Source organism: Falco peregrinus, chromosome 1, assembly GCF_023634155.1.
Source record: "Falco peregrinus isolate bFalPer1 chromosome 1, bFalPer1.pri, whole genome shotgun sequence".
Classification (NCBI taxonomy): Eukaryota; Metazoa; Chordata; class Aves; order Falconiformes; family Falconidae; genus Falco; species Falco peregrinus.
The window spans coordinates 84,594,462-84,620,769 of NC_073721.1; the positions used below are offsets into that span (position 1 = coordinate 84,594,462).

At 41.8% G+C, this 26,308-nt stretch overlaps 1 protein-coding gene across 3 annotated transcripts in view; it reads left to right on the forward strand.

Annotated features, from left to right (window-relative positions):
- The first annotated feature begins 825 nt into the window (after positions 1 to 825).
- TTC17 (tetratricopeptide repeat domain 17) overlaps positions 826 to 26,308 on the forward strand; it is a 59,365-nt gene continuing 33,882 nt past the window's right edge. For 2 of the 3 annotated variants that reach the window (XM_055793917.1, XM_055793918.1), the window contains exons 1-14: positions 826 to 999; positions 14,903 to 14,992; positions 16,532 to 16,701; positions 17,734 to 17,845; positions 18,977 to 19,108; positions 19,644 to 19,753; positions 20,043 to 20,187; positions 20,571 to 20,710; positions 20,927 to 21,087; positions 21,405 to 21,517; positions 23,028 to 23,168; positions 23,604 to 23,719; positions 24,821 to 24,995; positions 25,580 to 25,657. In XM_055793917.1, the coding sequence (XP_055649892.1) occupies positions 841 to 999; positions 14,903 to 14,992; positions 16,532 to 16,701; positions 17,734 to 17,845; positions 18,977 to 19,108; positions 19,644 to 19,753; positions 20,043 to 20,187; positions 20,571 to 20,710; positions 20,927 to 21,087; positions 21,405 to 21,517; positions 23,028 to 23,168; positions 23,604 to 23,719; positions 24,821 to 24,995; positions 25,580 to 25,657 (1,842 nt within the window). In that variant the 5' untranslated portion in view covers positions 826 to 840. Of the gene's footprint in view, positions 1,000 to 14,902; positions 14,993 to 16,531; positions 16,702 to 17,733; positions 17,846 to 18,976; positions 19,109 to 19,643; positions 19,754 to 20,042; positions 20,188 to 20,570; positions 20,711 to 20,926; positions 21,088 to 21,404; positions 21,518 to 23,027; positions 23,169 to 23,603; positions 23,720 to 24,820; positions 24,996 to 25,579; positions 25,658 to 26,308 lie in introns of those variants that run through there. The other variant, XM_055793919.1, reaches the window with a different exon arrangement.

The following is a 26,308-nucleotide window of genomic DNA, read 5'->3' on the forward strand; positions in this document are numbered from 1 at the left end:
TGACACCATTTGTAAACCAACTTGGGTTTTTTTTTTACTTAATGAGCTTGAGTTCCAGACAAATTTTACTGTCCAACAGGCTGTGGGAAGCCTGCTGTCCCCCGAAGCAGAGCTTTTTGCAGCTTGCTTACAAACTCAGAAAGGTCAGACCACAGTTTGAGTGCGGCAGCTCTTGGATCTCGCTCAGGACTGGGGACAAACAGGCGGCGGCGGCGGCTGCTGCAGGGTCGGTATTTAGCATTAACTGAAACAGGAAAGGAAAAGTTTATAAATTTTTCTCTGTAACTGAAAAGCGTTTGAAGGAAGGCGGAGCGACGTGTTTTTCAGAGCTGCCTTCCACCGGCTCCACCAGCCGCCCCGGCGAGCGCTGCGCAGACACGCGTCCTCTGAAACGAAAGCGTTCGGCGCGGCGGCGCACGCTGTTTGCTGGCATCTACAGCCAGCCCTGATCTCCCGACAGCGGCTCTGCCCTTACCGGGGGCAGCTCCAAGCGCATACAGGCTCCGTTAAGCTGCCGCCGGGTGAGCTGTGCGCGGAGCTACCGGTACGCGGTGCTGCCGCATGGAACCCGCCCGGCCTCCCCCGCCCCGCGGCTGCTACCGCTGCAGGGCAGGCCGGGCGCTCAGCAGGCCGGGCCGGCGGGCTACTGGCGCCGTCTGAAGCAGCGACCCGGAGCCGCCCCGGCCTGCCGGCCTGGAAACGCGGGCCGCCGCGGGGCCTGTCCCCGTTCCCGCCGAGAGGCGGGGCCGCCCCGCGGCGGGAGGTGCGCCCGCCCCCTCCCAAAATGGCGGCGGCGTGATTCCGCTTCCGGGTGGTGCGGGCAGGCCGGGATTGGGGAAGATGGCGGCGGCAGGAGCGGGCGGGCGGGGCGGGCTGGGGCGAGTGTGGGTTTTCTCCGGCTGGGCCCTGGGCCTGTGCTCGCTGCTCTCCGCGGGGACGCGGCCCGCCGCCGCCACCACCCATTGGGTGGTCACCGAGGATGGGAAGATCCAGCAGCAGGTGAGCGGCCCAGGAGCGCGGGGAGCTGCCCGCAGCCGCCCACCCCGGCGGTCGGGGCCCGCTGCGGCGGCAGGGAGAGCCCCTGCCCACGCCGCCGTTAACCCCCAGCCCTGACCTGGCCGGAGCAGGGGAGGGCGGACGTGGCCCGTTGGACCGGGGCGAAGCCGCGCCTGTCCGAGAGCTGCTGCAGCCGCTCCCGGCGGCCCCGGCACGGGTGTCTTCCCCCGGCGAGACGGTGTCGCTCGCGAAACGTGGCTGGAAGTCGCCGGGGCCCCGGGACGGGGTCGGCGGGTCGGAGCGAGCCGAGGACGGGCTGTAACCGAACCGTGTGTCGGGCAGCGACGGCGGTGCTCGCCTGCGGCCGCTGAACGCCTGCGGCGCGACGGGCCGGGGCCCTGCTCTGGTGGCGAAGGCAGCGGGACCGCGGCCCGGCCCGCCACGCGCGCGGTGACCCTCGCGCGGCTGCTGCCGGCCCGGCCCCGGGCTCCTTCCCGGCGGCGGGCGCAGCCCCGGCTGCGGGCCAGTTCGCGATTCCCCGCATCCCCGCCCTGCTGCTCCTCGTTCCCTGGGAGGAGGAAAGCGAAGCGGCGGGCAGCCTGCCTGGCGCAGAGGCACGCCGTGCCCCGCTGGGCAGTGATGTTGTGGGTTTAGTCAAAGCGTCTTCGGTACCGGCGGTGCCTCCTTCTCGCTAAGGCGCTGAGGGAGGCGGTACGTGTTTCGCGTTCGAGCTTTTTCTTGGTTGCTTTGCTCCATCTGTCGGAAGGCGAGCAGCACCAGAAATCCACTTGCATGCTGTACCTGCTGTGCTTTTAGGCAGAGCCGCCAGGTGGGTTTCCCTCTGCAGTGGAAGAGTTAAGCGGTGTAGCAAGCGGTGTGGCCTTCCCCCCCATGGAAAAGCTGGAGAGAAGAGTGTCTGTTAACATCTCCTTCCTTTCATGAGAGTTTTTGGTCAAGTCTCCTGTCAGAAAGCGTTAGGGTCCTCAGACAAGTGGAACTGGTGCTCTCTGCAGAGAGCCCCTGCTGTCCTTAGTGTTCTCAGGCATTTCAGCTGTGTGGATCCAGGTACTCTCTCACTCTAGTTAATCGTAAATTAATGAGTGACAACACTTCCAGTGCTGTCTCACCCCCTTTCCCACTTCATGTAGCAGGGAAGTGATAAGAGTATACAGTGATGGTCTGGAAGCATCTGTGCATGTGTGTATCAATTGTATATTATTAAACTTGGGTCAAGTATTGATTCTGATTATTCATGAAAAGCAGCTGTGACTTGAAAAAATCTAATTAGCTAAAATGACTTGAAAATTTGATTAGCTAAATTCAGCACCGATTGTAAGAAATAGCATTTTATTATGTCAGTTAACTGATGGTACAGGTAGAAGCTCCCACTGTACCACTGCTACGCAGTAAACTATTCTATTACAGTTACCAATGCTTTTTAAGTAGGGGCGTTCCCATGCTCCATGTATAAAGTTCTTTATGTCTATAGCTGAGGTGATAAAGCAGTATCTGTGGAATAACATCACTTACCTGTATGGTCAAAATTAATCCATCCGTTTCCAGCAAAGAAATGCAAATTATAAATATGGTATTGCTTGGAATACGAGGCTCTGGATTTTTCAATAGCTGCAATGTAGTGCTGTCAATTGTCCAGTGAATTTTCATAATGAGATGTATGTCAGTATCTAATTACTATCATCTCCTTGGCTCTTGTGAAAATGATACTTAAATTTGTCACTACTGCCATCCCTGTAGAGCACCTCTGAATTTCATTTTTTTCCACTTGTATATTGGAGAATGAAAAGAGTCGGCATTTTCTGGAGTGAACTTGAATGTTGTTTTAAATGACAAAATGTAATTGTGGTTCAACAGTTATTAGCAAAACCAACATATAATCTCTATTGTCCAGCAATAGGAAGGAATTGTCATTGTCTCACTCTGCACTGGTGTGACCCTACCTCGAGTATCTGTGCAGTTCTGGATGCCTCAATGTAAGGATATCAGCTATTAGAGTGTATCTAGAGGATGATGACCAAGATGGTGAAAGGTCTTGAGGATAAGACTTAAGAGAAGCAGCCAAGGTCACTTGGTTTGTTCAGCTCGGAGAAGAGAAGGCTGAGGGGTGACCTCACCAATCTCCTCAAGGGAGGCAGCAGAGGGAAAGGTGCTGATCTTTCTCTGGTGACCCGGGACAGGATGCAAGGAAATGGAATGAAATTGCATCAGGGGATGTTAAGATTGGGCATTAGGAAAAGGCTCTTCTCTGAGAGGGTGGTCGGTCACTGGAACAGGGTCCCCAGGGAAGTGGTCACAGCACCAAGCCTGACGAGTTCAGGCAGTGTCTGGATGAAGCTCTTAATAATATGTTTTAGTTTTAGGTAGTCCTGCAAGGAGTTGGACTTGATGATCCTTAGGGGTCGCTTCCAACTGGAGGTATTCTGTGATGTATTGGCAATGGGATGGTTCATAATTGGTTTATCAGTTCATTGGTAGAACCACAATATTCCAAAATATTTGAGCTATCCTTCTCCTAATACCAGGACCTAAGTACTTATTAACAGAACGTAAGCCTAAAATTTCCCTGCAGAGTATCCCTTTGCTTTAATTTCTCAGAATATTCTTCATTATGTTGGTATTTATCATGAGAACTTGTATTTTCACCAGAACACTTAGCCATTCAGTCGTTCTTTCCAGCTGTTTTTACTTCATGCATTTTTAGGGGGGCTGTTGCCCATGTTTGTCTCAAACTCTTCAGCTGTGCAGCTGCTTGTGTTTATTTGCAGTGTCTGGCATTTCAGCTTCTCAGTGTACGTAGAGTGTTGTCAGTCACTGGCTCCTAGTTCTAATTAATCAACCCTTGTTTTGTAGAAAAATATTGTCACATCAAGTTTTCCCATAGCACTCTAGCCTCCTCCTTTGAACATCCAAGTATCGATCCATTGTGCTAGTTCTTGCTGCTTGCGCAGCAGCACAAGTTTGAATTTTGGAGCTACTTGCTTCCCAGAAGACAGCTCTGAAATAAAGACTCACGTTTGGAATAAATTTAAACTGCTACTGGTTTGAACACGATAACCTAAGTAGGGTCACAGAGTAACACAACCTGTCCTACAGCTCAAAGCAGGGCCAACTAGATCCCGTTGCTGAGGGTCCTACTGGGCTGAATTTTGTGTCTAGGATGGGGGTTTGACAGCCTTGCTGGGCACCTGGTCCAGTGGACAACTGCCTTGGGTATGAAATTTTTTTAATATTTTCTAATTAGAATTTCCCATGTAGCAACAGATGTACAGTGCCTCTAACTGTTGCACCTCAAGAAGAGCCTGGCTTTTGTCTTCTCTGTATCCTGCCTTCAGGAAACTGAAAACAGCAGCAATATCCCTCTGCAGCTGAGCCAGCCTGCTTCTCAGCCACTCTGTGTGTTAGGTGTTCCAGGCCTCTCACCACTTCAAATGGGCTTTGCTGGCCTTGAATCCAGGGAGGGGAAGCTGAAGCAGGTGTGTTTTCATGGGTCCCTGGTGGAGGAGGGTAATCACTCCGCTCGCCCTGCTGGCTCTAGCCTTGCTGCTGCAGCCCAGGATGCAGCTGGCTGCCTTAGCTGCAAGGGCACGCTGTTGGCTCATCACCAGCTTTTTCCCCACGAAAGCCCAAACATCCTTTTCTGCAAAGCTGTTTTCTGCTCAGCCCCAGCCTTTCCTGCTGCACAGGGCTGTTGCATCCCAGCCACTGGGTTTGTGCTTGCAGTTGTTGACTTAATGAGTTCCCTGTCAGCCTATTTATCCAGCTCTCCTAACTGCAGCCCTGCCTTCCACTGTGGTAATTCCCGCCCTGCCTTTGCAGAGGACACCAGTCTTGCTGAGGTTCTTTTTTTCCCTGTCATTAGTAAAAATATTAAACAGTGTTGGCTCTGATATTGATCCCCGAGGGATGCTGCTGGTGATCAGCCACTGTTGGACTTTTGCACTGCTGATTGCAGCACTTCCAGCACAGCAGTTTCTAACTGGAAGTGGCTAATGCTGTCTGGTGGTTAGGAGTGGTGGTATTAATTAGTATTTATGTTATTTAATTTTAGATATATTACCATTCTTGAGCAATCTGAAACACATTTTTAAATGTTTATGGAGGGACAGGCTTAATCTTCACTTGGACTACCTCAGTTTATCTGAATGAAGCCCATATAAATAAGATGTGGGCAAAACTTCAGTGATAGTAAGACCCAGACATTCCCCCTGCTAAATGAGACACTGGCTATGGATGTGCAGATGAACGCCAGTGACAAGTGACTTCCCTGTAGCTTTTAGTTTGCTACTGTGAGCCTTGTTTTCTTTGTTACCAGAGTACGCTATGGATGGTGAGCTAAAAGCAGAAGTTACAGATCCTGGCCTATGTACAAAACATAATAGCTAGAATCTGTTTGAGGGAAGAAGGGTGAGAATATTTTATATTATTGCCCTAAACTCTGTTAGCTGTTTCTCCTTACAGTGCAGCAAAGGTGTAAGCCTTTAGTATGAGACTCCATTCAAGTGAGGTTGTTTTTCCTGCGGCCTAAGACCACTAGCAGTGCCCTGACTGAGACTTGAGCTGGAGTTCGTGGTGGTAGAACAACCTGGCCGGACTGGCAAAATTAACACAAACTGAGCAATTTTCTGTGTATCAGCAAGATCTCATCTGGTAAATGGGAGTGTTTGCTAAGTAGGCCCGACTGTTCCAGTTTCTAGTGAGAATTTCTGACTGATGAAACAAATTAATTCCCAGCAGTGCATGTTAACATTTCGTTGTCTCAGTAAGCCATCAAGAGAAGAGTCATCAAGCTGTATCTGTTGCTCTAGTAGCCTGTTTTCGGGTCAAATACATCATTCTCTGCATCAGTTTGTATTCTTCCTTTAGTCTGAGTCCACTTTCAAATGTGTTACTGCAAAGCCAGGGACTGAGTAGTTGTGTCTGTAGTGAGATTATATCTGCTCAGTGCACATGTTTATAAGCCTTTGAATTTCACAACTCATGGTATAAAGTTCAGGCTAATGTATAACTCATTTTAGACAGTGCTTGTCTACCAGTAGGGAAACTAACAACTCTACAGAAACATTAGTGTGCAAGAGAAGAGAGAAACTTAGTGTTAAGAGAGGACAGGCAGTTGACAGATTAAGTGCAGTGCAGGAAGCAGTTTCAGTAGTCATTTGTGGCTTTACTGATGGGGACCAAGTGCTGTTATCTTTCAGAGATCTGACATATCAGAGCTGAGGCAGGGTCTTTCTAAAGATTGCTTGATGGAGGCGGTAATAACTGAGAAAGCTGGTGGGGACTCAAATGACTGCCTCTATGTGGTCTACTAAAAATGCTGAAAAAGTTAGTTCTGAGTAGCTAAAGAAGCAAAGAAACCTCACAGGCCAGAGCAGAGCTGGGAAAGTTAAGTGCTGCTAGGACTAGAGAGCCTCTGGCAAGGAATCTGAGGTGGCAAAAAGTTGTTTTGTTTTCTGTGTGTTGCCATGTGTTTTGAGGTTTGTTAGAGATGATGTAGAGAAGAGAATGAATGAGCAATGCTGGTTAGCCTGTTCAGGGCTAAGGAGGCTAGCCGCTCGATAAACCCGCCATCCAAATTTCCTGCAGTGCAGTACTGTGCTTCATTCTGGCTTAGTACAAGTATAGAGAGGAAATATTACCAAACAGCTGTTAATTTGGTTGTGGGTTTGAAAGCAAGTGTGCCTCAAGTTGCAGCAAGGCAAAATGATTCATGGATGGTTTTAGAGTTGGTTAATGCATTACTGATGTCTGCCAGCTAACTGTATGTGTGTGCTAACAGGTTGAGATAAGAACAGTGGTCCATACACCCAAGCCTAGAGGAAAAGCAGCCATCCAAAACCAAGGAAAGCTGAAAATCTAGTGCAGCCAAATAAAAAGCTGTTTGCTGCTTACAGAAGCATCTTTTGTGATACGTTAAGCAGTCACTCAGTTGTATCTTGAAAATGACAGGTAGATGGTTGCTTTGCTCTTGCTCTAAAGGTTAGTTTGCTTGGCCATATGTCCTCTTTCTTGACTGAATTTCTTATCCTTCCAAGTCTGTTGTGTGCTGAAAAATAATAATAAAAAAATTGTTCTTACTGAATGTCGTAGCATGCCTTCCCCAAAACAGTTACCAGTGCCTCTTTATGAGTGAGTGCAAAGAGACCCAGGCTGGAGATTGGTGTGGGTCTACTGCAGTTCATTAGATGTCATCCAGCCCCAGGGTGTGGCAAGCTGAAGCATGATGGTTTTGAAGGATAGTTCAGCTTATCCCAGGACAAGGGAAACTTGTGTTCTAAAAATTCTCTCTTGGTCACCAAAAAACTGTGAGATTTAGGCCTTTAGTGTGAAAAATAATTTAAAAAATAAAAACCCAAACAACTTTAGATTTTCTGCCTTTTCATTTGAACCTAAACATTCTGGCCAGTGAATGGCTGAAGATGCTTAACGTCCTTGTTCCTGATGGGGTGCTGCTGACCTGGAACCGCACCTCACTCGCAGGGGAGCGCAGCCTCCTTCTTTATTGCCGTGAAGGTCACAGCTAGATCCAGATTGGACGAAAGTAGTCCTTGTGGTGGCCTGTATGTGGAGTGCAGTCAGAAATGCAGGTTTTGTTGTTCTTGTGAGGGTGATGGTGAAGTACCTTTCACTGTTCTCAACTCAGCAGTGAAGGATTTGCACCTGAGGTGCAGGAGCTGAGGCAGATCCGAAGAGCTGCTGAAACACAGCTGTGGGTGCCTGTGCCTCCCAGCCTGCTGCAGTCTAGCAGGTAATCTTATGCCAGGATTTGACTGCTGACAGTGAAGTTTTAATACAAAAATGTCTGGATCTGGCCCGGCATAGTAATGTACACAGAAGTGGTTCTGTTTGTAACTCCAGAAGGCCCCAGCCGTGGCTCTGGCTGTATTTAGGCACAGTGTCCGGTTCGCTCCCCCACTCCTGGCATTTCCATGTGGCCTTTGTCTTCCAGGCACAGAGTGGCTCCCAGGTCCCATTTCTCTTAACATCCTCACATCCTTCGATTTCCTGGCCTCTTGTCTGTTTTCATCACTTTTTAAATAAGGGTAGGACAAACTGAGAAGATGATATGAATCAACTGTTCAAAACTGATTATTCAGTGGTGAAAGCTGTGCTTGGTGCCAGGCATGCCTTCCCCATATTGAGCGTTTCATAGCAAAAGGATAGCCTGGAAGTGGCCCAAGCACATGTTTGGGTGAAGGCCCCATCAGAGCCCAAAAGAGTGAAGTCCACAGGACTGTTAAATGTGCTGCAAGTGTGTAAAATGTCAGTTTTCCCTGTAGCACTGCTACTCTTAGTAATATCCAAACACGTAATAATGCTGTTTGTTAACAGGTTCTGCAGCAGTAAGATTTTAAATGCCTCAATACTTATTAGAAAAGCTTAATTCAATGTCATTTTTCTGTGTGAATTTTTCAATGACATCCTTTGGAACAAGTATCTTCTGACACACCCAGCTCATCATTTGGATAAGCCAAAGCATATATTTACCAGTTTTGTAGCTTGTCTGGTACTGAAACCTATATAGAATTTTTTGTGGCTTTTTCAGAAATGCCATGGTTAGCATCATGTTGAAGTGTAAAGTATTTCAAGACAGCAAGAGTATACCAAAAAGGCAAATACTGATTTCTAGTTCCTTTGCTTCCGCTTGAGACTGCAAGGAGTTCCAGCCTATTTAAGTGGGAAAAGCCTTCATTTTCCAAGTACAGTGACAAAAGATCTAGTATCTATTAAACAAGCCTATAAAACAAATGAGGAGCCCATTTTGCTGTATGCTATCATTTGATGTAGTATCTTTTCCAGCTTTTTTCTGTCATAATTGGCTTTCTGCATGCAGTGGAACGCCTTTAGGATGGGTAGAGGCACTACTCGCTGTTCTGATTTTGGTGTTCCTGTGCCTCACTTAATAGGGGGATTTCCACAGTTCTTTAAAAAAAGCCTTACCTAAAAATAGTTGACTGGAGCATTTATTGACAATCATTTTCAATACTTACTTCCTGGTCCAATGTAACTGGATCATGGCAAAAAATATACCAGAAGATTTGGCAAAACTTAGAAGTCTAATTATTCAGAGACTTTGGTATACGCAGGTGGAACACAGAGGACTCTCTAAAACTTCAGGGTTTGATTCAACTCTGATGTCTTGGTTTGGTTTGGTTTTTTGTTGAATCAGGTTCTTGGTGTACTTTGTGACAGTGAATAAATTTGAGCTGTGCTTTATAAAGAGACTTTAACCTTTGGACAAAGTTAAACAGAGAACACTTTATTCTAAAAGTGGCTTACTGGCAGGCTTTCTGCCAGTCAGAGGTTCAAGGAAAGCTTTTCAGCACCATTTTTTCGTGTTTACTGTGTTTGAATTGAAGTCAGATCCTTGCTTTTCAAGCACTTCATCTTGACTGTCACAGTTTCAGTGCTTTGGAGGAAGACTAAATGAATGTGGTGCTTTGCCATCAGCCTAATGCTTTGAGGTAAAATAAGTTGGAACAAGCATCTGTTCAGGTGCAAGAGTCTCCACTCAGCTTACTGTCAGCACGCGCTGTGCCTATCCCATTTCACCCCGCAGAGTCTTGTGGGAAGTGGCTTACATTTTGCAGAAGATGAGCTAAATCACAGCGTCTGTGTTTCGCTTGTCTGACTCCCCCAATCAGATGATGAGGCACAACAGGCTTTGCATGAAGGTCTGAAGGGTCTGTAGTATTAGCAGGCCAATGTCCTGTATCACATAAAAGCGAAGATACCATTTCTAATGCAGTTTAAATTTATGGTAACATCCTCAGCTCCTGTCTTAAATGTGACAGGAAGCATCAAATGTGAAGTGGTTTTTAACATGGGGCAGGGAGTGTATCTGCAGCTTTCTGCGTGCAGGGAAGAGGGTATAGCATGCTAAAGTAAGACCAGGTGCTGCCTGGCAGTAGATTCAATCCTAAGGTAAAAAAGAGGACCTGAGAACAAACACTAGGGTATTTAATTGCAGCTGTTTCAGGGCTGAAATAAAGCATGACAGCTTTTGCAATAACGCCTGCCCTCTAGTAAGGTTTTAACTGCTGAAGTCAGACCTATGCTAGTTCCAAGAGCAAAGTTTTGTTCTGTTTTCCTTATAGTTAATTGTTTAGAAACTGACATTAAATGCAAACGCTGTACCACACACATCTTCAGCAGCGCTCAGGACAAATACAAACTTACTCATTCCAGGGGTCCCAGGACTGTTTTCAGCAAGTCTGGTGAAGCTCAGTAAGATGGGGGCCACGTATGCCCTTTATTTCACAGCAGGAGGCTTTCAGTACACAATTATTTGCAGATACTTGAGCTGTCATAAAAGAGGGGAGCTATGGCTATGAGCTAGTAAATACATACCTTTTGTACCGTAAGGTCACATGCAACTGTGGATATAGTGTGCTTTTTCCTCAAAGTGATCCAGTACTATTCATGTTGCTTACTGTTTTCTGTCTAAAGAACTAATTTCTCTAATGGATGCCATGAAGATGTAGTTCAACTCTGGAAAGGCAACAGACATAAATAAAAGAAAAATTAGTTGATATTTTATGCAGGACTTCTCTGGTGGAACCAGTCTCTTGTTTTGTTTTAGATACTTTCTTGAAACGGGAGGTATTTCCACAGCCAGATCAGTCTCTGGGTGACTATTAGAAGCGCCAAGTGTCTGTAAGAGCTGTAATGAGACTGAATCAAACCAGTGTCTTCTAAAATCTACTTAGAGTATTTTTCTTGCAGGAAGGGATGTAATCCAGAAAAGTCTCCAGGTATTCATCAAATACATTTTATTTAGGCTACTGTATTTCTGACTAAAGAATTATTTCACAGGTGAATGAAGCTCTTGAGGGCTTTTCCAAATCTTTGGGGGGTGTTTTGTGGTTTTGAATTTTTCTAAGTGGCAGCCCATAGGAAGGTTCTGGCATGTCTTACGTTTTTATTCAGGGTTTAATTTTCTGGGGTTTGGGTTGTGGCTGCAGTGGAAAGCAGGAAGGTGGTAGGTGGCACTCGAGCACCAGCAGCAAGGACAGGGTAAAGTGTGAGCACCCGAGTGGGGAGCTCTGCAGGGCTCAGAGTGTGCATTCTCTATTTCGGCATGTGCTGCTGCCCACTTACCTTACCACTGGTGCTTACTGTTACCTCTGCTGTGTAGATTATGCATATCTTTCCTTGCTACCTACTCACCGTGCCAAATTCCTCATGAGATGACATTACTGCCCTCGATGGCAAATGAAGTATTGGTGGCTGGCACTGTAAAAGAAAGCATGTTTGATCTGGGGAGGGACGTTGTAAAAAGGTGGATGACGAACCAGAAGTCTGGACGGTATTGCTAGCTGGATCTGACAGGAACAGGCTGCAGTTTGAGAGCCACCTGGCTGTGGCTATGGAGTGGGGGGTGATGAAGGGCTCACCTGAGGCCAATTCAGACTAGCCTGCTGACCTGGCTGAAAACTAAATGTTTAGTCTTTAAAGTTATTTTTCAGCTGAACTCACTGGCCTGTTTCTCAGTGGAGCTGTAAATTAAAGGTAATAAGAAAAGAGAGGATTCCCCTGCTTGACAGCAGGGCTACTTTTTTGACCAATCTAATGAGATCAGGAAACTGCACTTTATAAAATTCTTAAGCTTGAGCACAGTCATCCTCCAAACTTGATGTCTGTTGAAGGCCAAGTTGGCATTATTTTCCTCCTTTGCAGGCATGAATTTATAAGCTCTCCTGTGATTTTCAATTAGGCATGTTTTACTTTTTGTCATATACCACATTTTTTTGTAGATCTGAATGCTTTTTATTTCCTCAGTTATCATTTCATAATGCCTTCGTATTATAAATGTATAAACTGAAGAGTATAAGAACTGATATAGTATATTCAGCTCACTTTTATAAGCTGCCAAAAGTGCTCTGAATGCATCGAATGTGCTGACTTATACTTCAGACTTTGCATGAATGTCCAGTGTTGTTGCTTAATTTTTCCGTTCAAGTTCTTTTTCTGAAATTATTGCACCTAAAATGGGGCTTTATTTGTAGGAGCTAAAGATAGTCTTCTGATAGTTTCTGCAGTGGAAGTCTTGAACATTCAGTGTCAGAAATGATCAAGTTAAATAAATGTAAGGTTGGATTTACTACTAAAGTTTTGGTTTTAGAGCTTTTGGTTTATGCACTGCTAAGGTTATTTAATAATATAAACTTTCTACTAGATTGGAGGGGTTTGCTATTATTAGAAAGTGCTCGTTTGCTGATGACAAATGGAGATCAGATCCAGAAGTGAAAATCTAAGAAATACCATGCATGCTGCTTGACTTGAGATTGATTTCCTGATGGGTTGACACAACTTTATGCATTAATTCAGCGACACTGCTGTTTGATTGTTTTTGTCACTTTGATTTCTGCTGCCAGGTAATAGTTGATAAGAATTTCGTACTTGTTGCGTTGCTTTTCTGTCAACCCATGCGTGCTGGATAGGTAACATACCACTTCAAATTCCCAAACACTAAATTCAGACCTAACTTCCATGAGAGTGTTTTATCAAAAGTTAAAACCAGCAGCTGTCCCTGAATATGTTTCTGAATGAATAATAAGCTGAGATTGTTCATCTTTCAGAATAAAGCTTTCTAAATGGAGATGCCAGCGTAACTTTCTGCAAAAAGTCTCTCCCCAGATGCAGTTTGTCACTGAAAGGGAAGCTGATAGTTGACTTTGTTCTCAGTGACAGTGTAGTGTGCACGCAGTCTTTACATGTCAGAGGAACGGTGCTGGTTTGGAATGGGTGGTTATGTGCCTTAAACACAGTAAAACTTCCCCTTATTTTCTTTGCCAATTCATCTCTCATTCACTTGCAGTATTTTCTCAAGCAAATGAGGCCTCTAGCAAAAGTGCTATATTCAGTGCATAACTCTGGGTTTGTGTGCAACCAGTTCAAAGTGAGGTGGAGCCCACAGGAGAAAATATGAAATACGACTGTAGACTTCAGTACCTCAACTAACAGCATTGTTAGTTTCTTTTAACGTGGTATTTTTTGTGCTTCTCTGGATCGTTGCAGATACTTGGTCATCCTTTATTGACAACAGTTAAATTAATAATCTCCGAATCCATGCTGTAAAAATTAACTGGTGTCAATAGCACCCATCGTTTTCTATTCATCTGGTGATATAAGAGAATTGATTTGCTAAGGCAGAAAAAGTTATGTGTAAGTATTTGGACTGTCAGTAGCCACCCATGAAAATGGCTCCATACTAAAAGAAGCAGTTCAGCTTTTGAATTGGAAAGGAATATTAGCCAAATGTAGCCAAAACCACCTTTAGGGTTTTTTTGACGTGGGGGATAAAAGGGCCAAATGTTTTCATCTTGGAGGACAGGATCCTTAGGGAGGCTTGCAAGGAACATAGACTTCATAGTCAGTAGTCCAAAGAAAGTAGATCTGAGCTTCTTCACTGACTCACAGCCAAGAGAACATGGCTCAAGGCCTGATCTGTTGGCAGGGCACACGATGACCAGGAAACTTGCTGTTGTCCTGCTGGAGATGCAGTTCTCTGCAATAAGAAAGAGTCCCGGAAATGTGTCCAGGTTGTTTAGAAAATTGACAAAAAATGAAGACCTGGAGCTCAGGAGGTTCTCCTGTGCATGTATATATGGCAAACTTTTCCATTAAATTGTAATGTCACCGAGCTTGGATAGATATCGTGGACAGCCATTGTAGAGGTATCAGCGCTAACGCACAGGTAGTGCTTACATCTTTATGCAGTACCTATCTCCGTATCCTGAAAGCGTGAATGGAAACTGAGCAGATCCAGGAACATCTTGGTATAGACAGTGTACTGTAACAGTCATTATGTTAAAAATGCAAGATCTTGCTGTCCTTGTCACCTTTCATCCTGTGATCACACATTCACTGTCCATTTCCTTGCTTCTGTTCTCATACTCAATGAATCCTCCCTGAGCTAATTTAATTTACTAATTCAAGTAAAGCAACTGATAGGGAATTAGGTCCCGTTCAACTGCAGAGCTTGGGTTAGCTCCCAAGAGAGCCTGGTGGGCTCCAGAGCTGATATGCAGGGCTAACTCGTATCACACTGGCAGACTCGAGGGAGCGGGGTGGAAGCCTGGAGGTGAGTCTTTTGACTGTGGTGAGCCTTTTGATCAGCTCAGCTGTTCATGCACCAAGACACTGCAGTGACTTTCCGCCACCCAGGCAGGCAGCAGAACTGATTTGGTGTGAGGACGAGGCTGGGGTATTCCAGCTGTGAAGTGCCATGGCTTACTGAGCCCAGTTAGGGACCAATAAAGGTCTGGCGTATAACCACTCTTGTCTGTGACTTACCTATGATGTTGCTCTTCGTTGAGCTGCCAACTCCTGTGCATAGCTATGGAAGCTGTAGCACGGTCTTCTGTAACAGTTTTTAGTCTTCATCTGCCTGCCCCTTCAGTTTGTTCATTTATGTCTTAATCCTGAAGGCAGTAGATCTTAATGCTAAGCTGGTATGTTAAATTAGTTGCGTGGAAGGAGCTGACTTGAAGCTGAAGTACTTTATGCCTATTGAGGGACGAAATGGAGGAATTTTAAATCTATCAAATTTTTTTTTTTGCGATTGCAATAGAAGGTATCTAGTATTTCAGCAGTGGGTGCTCCTAGTAATGTTTGTTGTGAGAAATTTATTTGCCTCTTACACTTAGAATTTGTATGCCTGAAAAAATTAAAATAGGTTTAAAATCAAAGCATGGTCTCCTTTGGATTCTCAAATAACAGTGTTGTTTGAAGTACAGATTTAAATTATGGACTTATTATGAATGCTGAGTCAACAGAAAACCTCTGAACAGACAAACTGTAGTTGAACGTACATACCTTCTTTCCGTTTAAAATTATTCTAATTAGGAGAATGCCTTATGTGATGGACTGTTGAAATGTCTTGCAGGTGGATTCACCAATGAACTTGAGGAACCCACATGATTTGGTAATACTCATGAGACAAGAAACAACAGTTAACTACCTCAAAGAACTGGAGGTAAAGTATAATATTAAATACTAACTGATTTCTGAAAATGCAGAATTTTTTTCACTGGCTTTTTAGTGCTAGATTTAAATGGGGAATAGAAGTCATTATTGGTGTAATTCTGCTTCAGTGAAAGGATGAAGAATTCTTCAGATCTCAAGAATTTTGTGCCCCAAGTTTGCTCAACTGGTTATCATTGTCCTCAGTTGCATCATTCCCTGTTATCCATAAATCCTAACATTTTAAGTCAAGTCATTTAGATACTGGATTCTGTTGCAAACTACTATATTCCAGGAGAATACAGAGCAGGTCAGCTCTGTTTTAATTCATGCCCATTTATTGTTGAAAAAGGGTCTGACAACACCCTTCTAAAAAGGGCTTTAATGAACCTGAACTGATAACTTAAACTAAAGTTTAAATATAATATGGGCTGGGCAAGCTAACAGCTCACGGCCTTTCTTCTGGCCATGCACTGCTTTCTCTTATGCCAGCTTTGGTTTTGTCAAATTAGTGCAACTAGCTCACTGAGAAGTTAGATGAGCACCAGGGGTAGCTTTAGGTGAATGGGAGCACTGGAAGGGATTAAAACTAGCAGGACTGCCCCTTGTGTGACTGTATTCAGCCAGTCTTTCTCATCGAGGTATAGTTATTTTTGTGGTAGTGGACATTCTAGCTATGGGTGGAACAATAGTTTTAAGCCTTTCAGAAAAAGAACATGGGTTGTGGGCTTGGAAATTACTAATGTACAATTTGTGGCATACAAATGACTTCTAGCAGACATTATGTATTGTAAGATCTTGCACAAGTTGCTACTATATATCTCTCTAGTATTGCATAGTGTGTAATCAAATGTGTGGCTTTAAAAATGCAAATGTTCTTCTCTTTCCAACATACACAAATCCTTATGATGTTTAATGGGTTTACAATTTGCAGATCTGGGTGAGAATTAGATACAGCTTACTCTGCTGGGACAGATCGTTAGTCCATTCACTGTTAATAGTCATTAACGCTGGTGAGCTTTATGGCACCAAAGGTAGCTCCTAAGGCACATGATGGGCTGATGTATAGAAATTAGTCTCAGTCCTTGCATTAACCTGCCACCTCAGTTGTACGTAGCACACTGAAGGGTTAAGAAGTTAATTTTGTTTGCAATCTCTAATGTTATTTCCATGAGGTCTTACAGTGGAGGAAAAGGCTTCAAATACAGAAAAGTTGACGTGCTGTTAACAATTGTTTCTTCTTTTTTTGAGTGGCCTACCATGAATTTGGAATGCTATTAGCCCTTTTTTTAGGTACAGCAGGAGAAATAAGGGCCTGTTCAAATCATATTATCTCTAATGAAAGTATTTATATTCCATCTAAATCAAAAGAAGTCCTACAGATGTTATAAAATGTAGGGAAATATTCCCAAAATGTGAAGAGCGTTTTAGAATTTCTTTAGATAGACTTTGTTTTAAGGAAGAAGTTGGACTGTTCAACTCCTAGCATCCGTAGGGTTTGCTTTCATCAGTATACATTCTTCTGTTTCCTTTTTTTTTTTTATTCCTACAGAAACAGTTAGTTGCTCAAAAGATTCATATAGAGGAAAATGAGGACAGAGACACAGGGCTGGAACAAAGGCATAATAAAGAGGATCCGGACTGCATTAAAGCAAAGGTGCCCTTGGGGGACCTAGATCTATACGATGGCACATACATCACCTTAGAGAGCAAAGATATCCGGTAATGAGATGCTTTCTATTTTAAGATTTTTACTGAATGAGAAAATGAACAAAACCTCTAAATGCAAGTAAAAAGAAAAATACTATCACTGACTATTCTTTAGATGACAATTGTTTTATTTTGTGTTTAGCGTGGAATAAAATTGAAACAACCTCTGACATTAATCATAAAAGGGTACAACACAGAAATGCTGTCTCCCCCAAACGGCCCATGTTAGCCCTACTCTGAAACATCTCCATTCTGTTCCCAGGTTCCCAGTCAGTTCTGCTGCTGTAATTCTGTACTGATATGACCCGGCATGTGAATTAAACTGAAGTGCATCATGTAGAAGGGGGTTGAATTTGCTTGAGTGTGCTTTGAGTGTTCTGAGCTAGATGTATACTTCTTGTAGTGGAAACTGTCTTGACTTAAATTTGAATGAAATTCTGTTGATTACCAAGCTGTTGAACCTTCTGGTCATATTTCATGCCCTGTGCTTAGCAAGTAAATGATGTGTGGACAGTCTGCTTGACATTGGTAGGGAGCTTGACAGCTTCATTGGTAACGTCTTCAGGGCTGACTGCTGCGTTTCTGTAGTTTCATGGGTTTTAACATAATCAGATGAGTACTCAAAGTGGGGAAAAAAAAAAATTTATCCTCAGATACCTTCATTTGGGCTTCTCACTAATACTTGGGGTTTGTTAGTTTCAGTTGGAGAGTCTTCTAATCTGCATGTGTTGCCATTTGCCTGGCGGGTAGATCATTAATCATAGTAGTGGTACACTAGGTTGATGCTATTACATATTGGAGGCTATCCAAATGTTGATGTTCTCTCTAAAGCATACAGAAATTTATTTACTTTATCCTGTAGTGATGACATCCTGATACAACTGAAATCTGGGAAGACATCAGAAATGGTCTGCTGTGCTCAAACATGGGATTTTTGTAATGGTCAATTCGGAATACAGTGTCTGTTGACTACAGTACTGTCTCTTATGAGCTTTAGTAGTATTTTAATCTGGAGTCTGCTGTGTTATGTTGTTATGTCCTCAGCCCTGAAGACTATATAGACACAAAGTCACCAGTGCCTCCAGACCCGCAGCAGCCAGACTGTACAAAAGTTCTAGATCTTCCATACAGTATTCATGCTTTTCAGCACTTACGGGTAAGTGAGCAAATGCAAGTATGTGTTTTTTCTCCATCAGGAAAAGGAATAGAAAACTCTTACTGGCAGTTCTCAGTCAAGATTGAAAGGTATTGTAATCTTTCAAGACTGTTTCAGACATTTTTCTAAAAGCACAGTTGTGCCCCAGTTAAAGCACCTGCTTATAGGAGGACAGTTCCATCAGATACACAGATCCTGTTTCTCTTTTGTTACTGTTTGCCTTATTATACAGGGCATTTTTTAGGAAAATTGAGTATTTTGTTTTCATAACACGTTTCATTAGTAAAATGGTAACTTCCATTGGAAATGCTTCTAACTTGTGAATTGTTTCAGTTGAAAATGGGAGAGTGCTGAACAGAGTCGTTAAACTGTATAAAGATTCAGGGTCAGAAAATTGTTTGCAGACTTCTTAGTAGCTCCTAACATGCTTGATGGTCTCTTTGGTATCTGAATGCCAAGCCCTAACCCAGAGGATGAGATAATTGTTCTTTACTAGTAGAAAGGGTTTGTTTTTTTTTTTTAGTTTTTTACTTTAGTAAAAGATAATTAGTAAATTAATTTGCTAATACAAAGCAAATTTTCTAATGCAGACACAGCTTTAGTGCTTATACCTTCATGTTTATTTTATTACAAGTCTTTAAAATAACACTTTATCTACAAATAAGGATTTTCTTACATACAAACAGGAACTGAAGGTTTTTGGCTCTGTTCCTGGGTCTGGATGTACTTTTGAAAGGAGTACATTTGTCATTCATGAAGGAAGAAAGAGGAGATGTAGGGATACTCTAATAGTGTGCATGTAGCCTGACAAACGTTAAGTGCTTCAGTGATCATGAGTGAAGTCAGTAGCTGCTGGATACACAGTGCTACCAGAAATTAGTATTTCTCCTATAGCATTCACAAGCAGAGGCTGCTTTTGGCTGCTTCTAGTTTGTCTATCTATAGTAAAATATATTATTCATCTGTCAAAGGTGACATTACCCTGTCAAGTCCCTAAGATCCTGATATGAAAGGATGATAGGAATGTGAAATAACGAAACACTAAATTTTCCTGGGAGTCATGCTCTTGAGTCTATTTCTCTACTTCTAGTTAAAGTGTCAGCAAATACCTTTACTCAATTTTTATTTTAGGGTGTCCAAGAAAGAGTTAATCTTTCCGCACCCTTGCTACCTAAAGAAGATCCAATCTTCACATACTTGTCACGGAGGCTGGGAAGAAGTATAGAGGAAATAGGTCATCGTATTTATGACGGGCTAATGAAGGTACGAAACTCTAATCTTTCTGTATGCACAAAAGAGTGCTGGAAAGGTCTCACAAGATTAGGTATGCCTGACTTGCAATCGAATCCAGTACTAGTTTTGCACATACATCTTTGGTTTACATTTAAGTTACAAAAGGCAGACTAAAAACATTTTCTGCTAGGCAAGCAAAGGTAGGAAAAGGCATCAGCAAAGCCAGTAAATAGATACTTACTGTCATCTTTAATGACATTGGTATGGTCTGGCAAGCCATATTCACTGCTCTGTCAAGGTAATAAGGGCTTTTAAACAAAAATGCAGGTACTGAAAGAACAAAGAAGAAACAATAGTACTGAAATCTGTTTAATACATTTATATGCTAGTTCATTCTTCCTGAACATTCATCACTATTGCCAAATGGCAGCTTTCCAGAGGAAGAGGATAACTTAGAGGAAGTTTGGTGCTCAGCTTTCCATCCCATAGTAATTAAAGTCCCGATATAAGCTTTTAGTTCATGTCTTAGTAGTTAGTACAGTTCATGTGTTTCTCTTTACTGCAGAACTCCTCTTCCTGGGTACTCTATAATATGGCTTCTTTTTACTGGCGAATAAAGAATGAGCCATACCAAGTAGTAGAATGTGCCATGCGTGCCCTGCATTTTTCTTCAAGGTAAGAATTGCTAATAAATATGTCTTTTCAGATTTCTTCTCTAGTTATCCTAATTAGTATAAACAGGTTTTAGTTTCTAAAACTGTATCCTGAGGAATAATCCCTGTTACTTGTCCATAGTCTTTATGTGCTATACTAGGCATATATATAGCTTAGACACGTTTTTATCAAATTACATATTTAATATATGACTGATGAATAAATGTGTCCTTATGCATGATTCTTACATAGTCTGACTTTCTTTAAGGACTGAGTTTTCTTTTTTTCTTCTCATTTTTTCTTCTTTTAGGCAAAACAAAGATATTGCACTGGTAAATTTGGCAAATATTCTGCACCGGGCTCACTTCTCTGCAGATGCAGCTATTGTGGTCCATGCCGCTCTGGATTACAGTGACTTCTTTACCAGCTATTACACTTTGGGAAATATTTACGCAGTAAATACTATCTTTATTTTCCAAGACTTGTAGAAAACTGAATATTTCTTAATCTTTCTAGCTTGATTTGTAATGCTCTGCTCTTCTACAATGTGTCTTGTGTTCCATGTGCATTTCACACTTAATATTTAAGATTCTGTCAAGATATTTTCGTCCAAAGTCTGCCTTTCAACAGAGGTTTTTATCTACACTTGGAAATAAATCCCAGGGAAATTCTCCTGCAGCCTTTCTCTAGCAGATGATACAGTGACTTGAGTTTCAGAAATGAGAGGCTGCTTGTTAACACAAATTAAAATTTGAGTTAATGACTTCTTTAAGAGTGGAGTATTTTTCATTAAATGTTATCAAACAATGGCTAATTCTCTCTCTCGATCATTCTTCAGATGCTTGGAGAGTACAACCACTCGGTCCTCTGTTACGATCATGCTCTACAGGCCAAACCAGGGTTTGAGCAAGCTGTAAAAAGGAAGCATGCTGTCCTATGTCAGCAAAAACTTGAGCAAAAATTGGAAGCCCAGCATAGGTAACTAAAACAGCATCCTAGTGGCAATTCATACAGTCTCACTTCTATTGTTCTGTTGCAGCAATTATTTACACTTCAAATAGAATAATGATTTTTCAACTTTCATTCATAAGAATACTTCAAGAAACCCAAAGTTGAAAATGTGCAACACTGTAGGAAAAGCTGGTATTTTAAAAAAGGTTCAAAGTAAATCTTTTCTACTGTTGAATTTTCAAGATCACTTCAGCGAACATTAAATGAATTGAAGGAATATCAGAAGCAGCATGACCATTACCTTAGGCAACAAGATGTTTTAGACAAGTACAAGCTCATCCAGGAGGAACAAATCTTGAGGAACATCATTCACGAGACACAGATGGCAAAAGAAGCTCAATTAGGTAAAACTTTATTTAGAGTTCATCCTCATTATAGTGATGAAGAATAGCACATATTTAGATTAATGTCAGGACGTATCTCCTTTATGTATTAAGATGGCCCTGCATGGCTCTTGTGTTTTGCTTCTTAAAAAAGGAATTGCGGTATGTTCTTGAACAGGGATTTTTCTGAGTCATTCAAAGACGGAGTTTACTCTGTGTTGATTAAATAAATAAAAAGGATTGAGACCAAACTGGGGGTGGAGGGATTGATTGTATGCTGTCTTTGTCTCCTTGGAAACCTTGCTTACATAGTAGAAAAAATGTTTTGTGCTCTGCAGGGAACCATCAGATTTGTAGACTGGGCAACCAGCAGCATAGTTTGCACTGCCAGTGGGACCAGCCTGTTCGTTATCACCGCGGAGACATTTTTGAAAATGTGGAATATGTCCAGGTTTGTGAATTGATACCACTGCTTCAACTTGCATCCCATTTGCCTGATTAGCTTTGAGTGTGTTAATTATAGTGAGAAGTCATTTAGTGTCTTTTCCAGAGTGTGAAGTATGTAGTGCTAGTTTCTTTTCCTAGTAATACAGGCTGAGATAGACTGGGTTATAGAAATCTAGATCATTTATTGTATAAGACTTAGTTGTGCTTAGAAAAGAGAAATGTTAGAATTATTTGAATCAAAAAACTTTATTTTAGTCCAAAGTCTTAGTTTCATGTGAGTTAACCAGCCACTTCTATATTGGCTCCTTTGCTTTTTCAACCTGCACAGAACAGCCAAGTTTTTCTTTTGAGGAAGAACAAAAATCCTCACTTGAGGAATTACAGATTTCTCTTACGTAAATATACTCCATTTCAGACATGCTAGCAGAAGCATAATTTTTAATTTTCCAACTCAGTTTCCTTCAGAGAGGACAGGAAAAAGCATTATGCAGCTAGTGTTAACCAAGAGGTAAAGGTTTTCTAAGGAGTTAGTGTTCTAGTGTTCATTTCTAATGTACATGTGCTATATGGAACAAGAATTACTCTTTAGTGGAAAGGATATTCCAACGTAACAGGATAGAAGTGTGCTTAAAATAATATTGTATTAATCACTTATCTCAACAGCCTTAAAATGGATCGTAGTTTCTTTTGTTTATTACACTGTCGTATGACTCAAGCTACGCAACTTTTGCATGCTCCTTCCAATTTAATCTTTTTTCCTACCAGAAGGAGCACAAACCTGCCATAAGCAATTAACAAATGGAAGAGCAGAACTCGGTGGTGTTGAATCTAGTGAGTGCTTTTGCAGCCCAAAAATAAGGTGTTAGCCTGGTTTTGTTAGTAGTTGCTGATTGTATACCTTGAATTAGACAGCACAGCAAGGATGTCTGTGGCAGGAGTATTGGGAACAACATGCATACTAATACTAAAAATCTAAAACAACAGCCACCCAGGCAACACCGCTGCTGTGTTAAAACTTCAGATAAACATTATGGTTTTACTTATTTTGCCATGTGGAGTATGTTCTGGAGTTTCCCCTTAAGTAGTTTAAGAAGCAGGAATAATTCTTCTGTTTTCTTCATGGATGTTCTTCCTATTATAATAATTATAAATTCAGATTATCAAGATAATTTTGTAAGCCATGAGTCTTAGTAACTCTGACTTGAACTAGAGCTATGCAGTCTAGTAGATTTTGTTTGTGGTCTATTAGAAATGTTTGCTTGGTGCCTTTAAGCATTTTTTTAATTGATTTGCACTTGTGTTTTCATTGTTGACTTATTTACAACATGAATATTACTTTTCCATGGTGTGAGTGGATCAGGAGGCTTAGATTTCCATTTATTTTCTTTCTGCTATCCAAATTTCAGCTCATCAATGAGCTTACCTACAGAAGTAGTGTGGGGGAAAAATAATGTACAGAAATTCAGCCGTAATATAGTCTCCTTTATTAAATATTGTTTTTCTGCTGTTTCTAGTTTGGTGAAGACTCTTCAACTTCTAGTATGACATCTGTGAATTTGGATCTTCATGCGAACCAAAGCCACCACAGCCAGTCCTTGCAGTCTTCTCCTGTTGCTCGTTCTATTGTGTCAGTGTGGAGCGTAGAGTCCAGTAGAGTGAGTGAAGAGGCCAAGCTTTGCCCTTTCAAAGAGGATTTGTGAAAGATTGGATCTTGTTTATGTGACACTTAGTAGCATTGGGCTACAGTTTTGATGTGTGGCAGCACTGGAGAATGTAGCATTCTGAATTTCTTCAACATAGAAGCATCTCTGTAGTGTCTCTGTACCAGTTTCCCACCATTTGAAACTCCACTACATCAGAGGGTGGTGTTCTTAGTCACCTCTGTAAATATCTGCTGCAAATAAAGCAGTACAGCTGAGTAAAGATAGAAAACTAAACTGCTTATAGTCCACAAAAGATGGAAAGATAATAGTTTTAAAGATCTCTGCATTTTTTTTTCTCCATACTTTTCCTTATGTTCTTACTAGCTTGTTAATTAGAATATTTAAAATGTTGGTCAAATAATAAAAAATAATTCATTTCCCCCTTAGGACAAACAGCATATTCTTTGGCCTCAGCGAACAGAGTGCATGAAATCTTTTCCCAAAATTCCTGATCCAGAAGAACTGCCAACTTACTTCTTGCCCCCAGAAAATAGGGGATTCAGGCAAGTGTTGATTTTTTAAAATCATATTTGTAAATTTTCACACTGTCTTAATGAGTGTTTTCTTTCTGGAGAGGATGGCTGCAATTAGTAATCAACAGTACAGATGTGTTCGGACCGCCTTCTCTGGCTGTTCCACAGAAGGAGAGTGTTTTATTGTCATCTTTGCTGTAACAGTCAGATCCAATTCATGGTGATTCTTCCCTGACTGTTCATACAAGGTGAATTTATGAAATATCTACGGTATTACTCAAAGAATGAGGATTTAAGCATAAGTCTGAATGTCTTGTAGATCATATTTTTAAAAATAAAAAAGAAGACCTTGAGAGAGAAAATGAGGTATCTGTTTCATAACTACAATTAACTGTTGTAGATTGCATGCATCCTCTTAGCCTTAGTTACAATAACAGAAAATTGTGAAGACCAGAAAATATAAAAAAAATTATTAGGAGTGCAAAGCCCTGGCTCGTTTCTTTGGGGCAGAAGTAGGAAACCAGCTTACTTGTGGAATAGTCAGTAATATTTGTTGTTACATAGGATAAAAAAAAATGTGTCTATGTTGCAATAATACTTAACATTATAATAGTGATAACAAGAAAGCTTTCTTCTCCTAGTCGGTGTAATTCTGGTATTAAGCATATGTTAAACCAAAGGTTCCTATTCCACAAATGTTCTGAAGCTTCCTTTGAATTAAAAACAGTGTTCAACTTAGAATGTTCTTCCCAAATAATTTGGATACCTCTTGATGTTTTTGAAATCAAACTTCAGTTTAAAAAACTTCAGCACTTTCTTTTTCACATTTGTTTAGTCCTAAACTTCATACAATCCTTACTGGCATAATATGAGGACCTCCTGTGTCTTATATCTACTGCATTGTCTGTTATTTACCGGTATTCTGTGCTTTAAAATGGAAAGTAAAGACCTTATTTATTAATGACTTTTCAAGGGAAGGGTGGTCCTTGAACGCCTCTGATGTGCAGCTCATGTCTTGTAGCAGGTCTACAGTGTGAGGCTTGTCAGTTGATACATAGCTGAATCTTAAATTTACAGATCAGGGACATGCAGCACGCGCTATTAATTTGTCTTGGTTCTGCTTATTGTTAGAATCCAGCCAATCCTGAGTATCCCAAGAGATATTGTTGGGCATGGAGAAACCCAGGCACCGGACTGTTCTTCCATTACTGATGCTCGTAACAATGAATCTCTAAACATACTGGTCAAGGAGCTAGACAGTAACCTAAATTTGAAATTCAAGATGCCGGATGATCAAGCAAGACAAGTAAGAGGCATTTTCTCATTGGTTCTCTTCTGTTTTAAAGTTCTCCCCTTTATTGCCTTAAAAAAATTACTCAGAACATGAAAGGTTCTGATATTTAAAAGATTACTTACCACAAGCCAATCAGTACTTCTAAAAAAGGGGTGCTTTCTAACAGGGCTGGAGAAAGGGAGAACTTGTCACTCAGCATAACGTTTGTCTGACTTATTTCAAATGCTGACTAAAACCACACAGAGTAGGAAATTTAATTTACTATTTGAAATTACCACTTTCTTTTAAAACTTCTAACAGTCACTTGACATGATTCATCATCTTGGGGTTTCAAATAACTACCGTATTCTACCAAGGTGGTAACTTCAGGCTGAGATTAGTCCTTCATACTGATTTCTGGAGATGGGCTGCTTTAATCATTACACGTTCACATCATCTGTTTAGAACAGTATCTCCTCCGCACCCCTGCCCCCCACTCTTGTTTTTTTTAAAGAGAAGACTTAGGGAAGTGAGGCTTTAATGACCCATGTAGATATATATTGTAAAATGTGTTCAGTTGTTTAAAAAAAAATAAAAATAAAACCTTTGTTGTCCAGGTTTTGCATTCTCGTATCAACAATCAAAGTATTACACAGGTGAAGATAGGAGCGTTTCTAGATCATGCAATGAAAAAGGTACGTCAAAAACTGTAGCATGAGATAAATTCAGAATCCTTACTTAATGCATTTCTATAGCTCTAAAGATGTCAGTGATGTGCAAGTAGTAAGTGTATTTGCTGCCTGTACCCGAGATGAAACATAAAAATTCATGTTCACAAGTGAAGTGCAAGCATATGAAGTATCTATTTAATTTAGCTTAGTGTCGACCAAACAGCCTTATAGTTACATGTTCTTGTTGTGACTGCAGGACATGGAGCCGCAGTATATTAGCTAATCCTGGCAGCCATTTGCTTAACGGAGTGAAAAAGCTTGGAACTACTCCTCTTTCAGCCCTCCCTACAAGCCTGGCTTTTGCTCTTCCTCCTCCCTACTACCCTGCCTTTCCCCCCACCCCCCTCCAAAGAAACCAATCCTCTGTCAATCTTCTGTGAGGATAACTAGTACTCTGGGGCAAAGGATGTACACCTGTATAACACCCTGTGGAATGCCACCTCCATCATGCATGAGGCCTTTGAGAGTCATCACAAGTCAAATGACAGGAAGAACTGAGATAGAGGTTGACTCTTTTTGACATGTCAAACTGATAAATCTCAAATTAACTCTCTTGTACAAGTTATGTCAAGGCAGTGTATTTATGTATTTTTTTTAGTCTAAAATCATTACCAT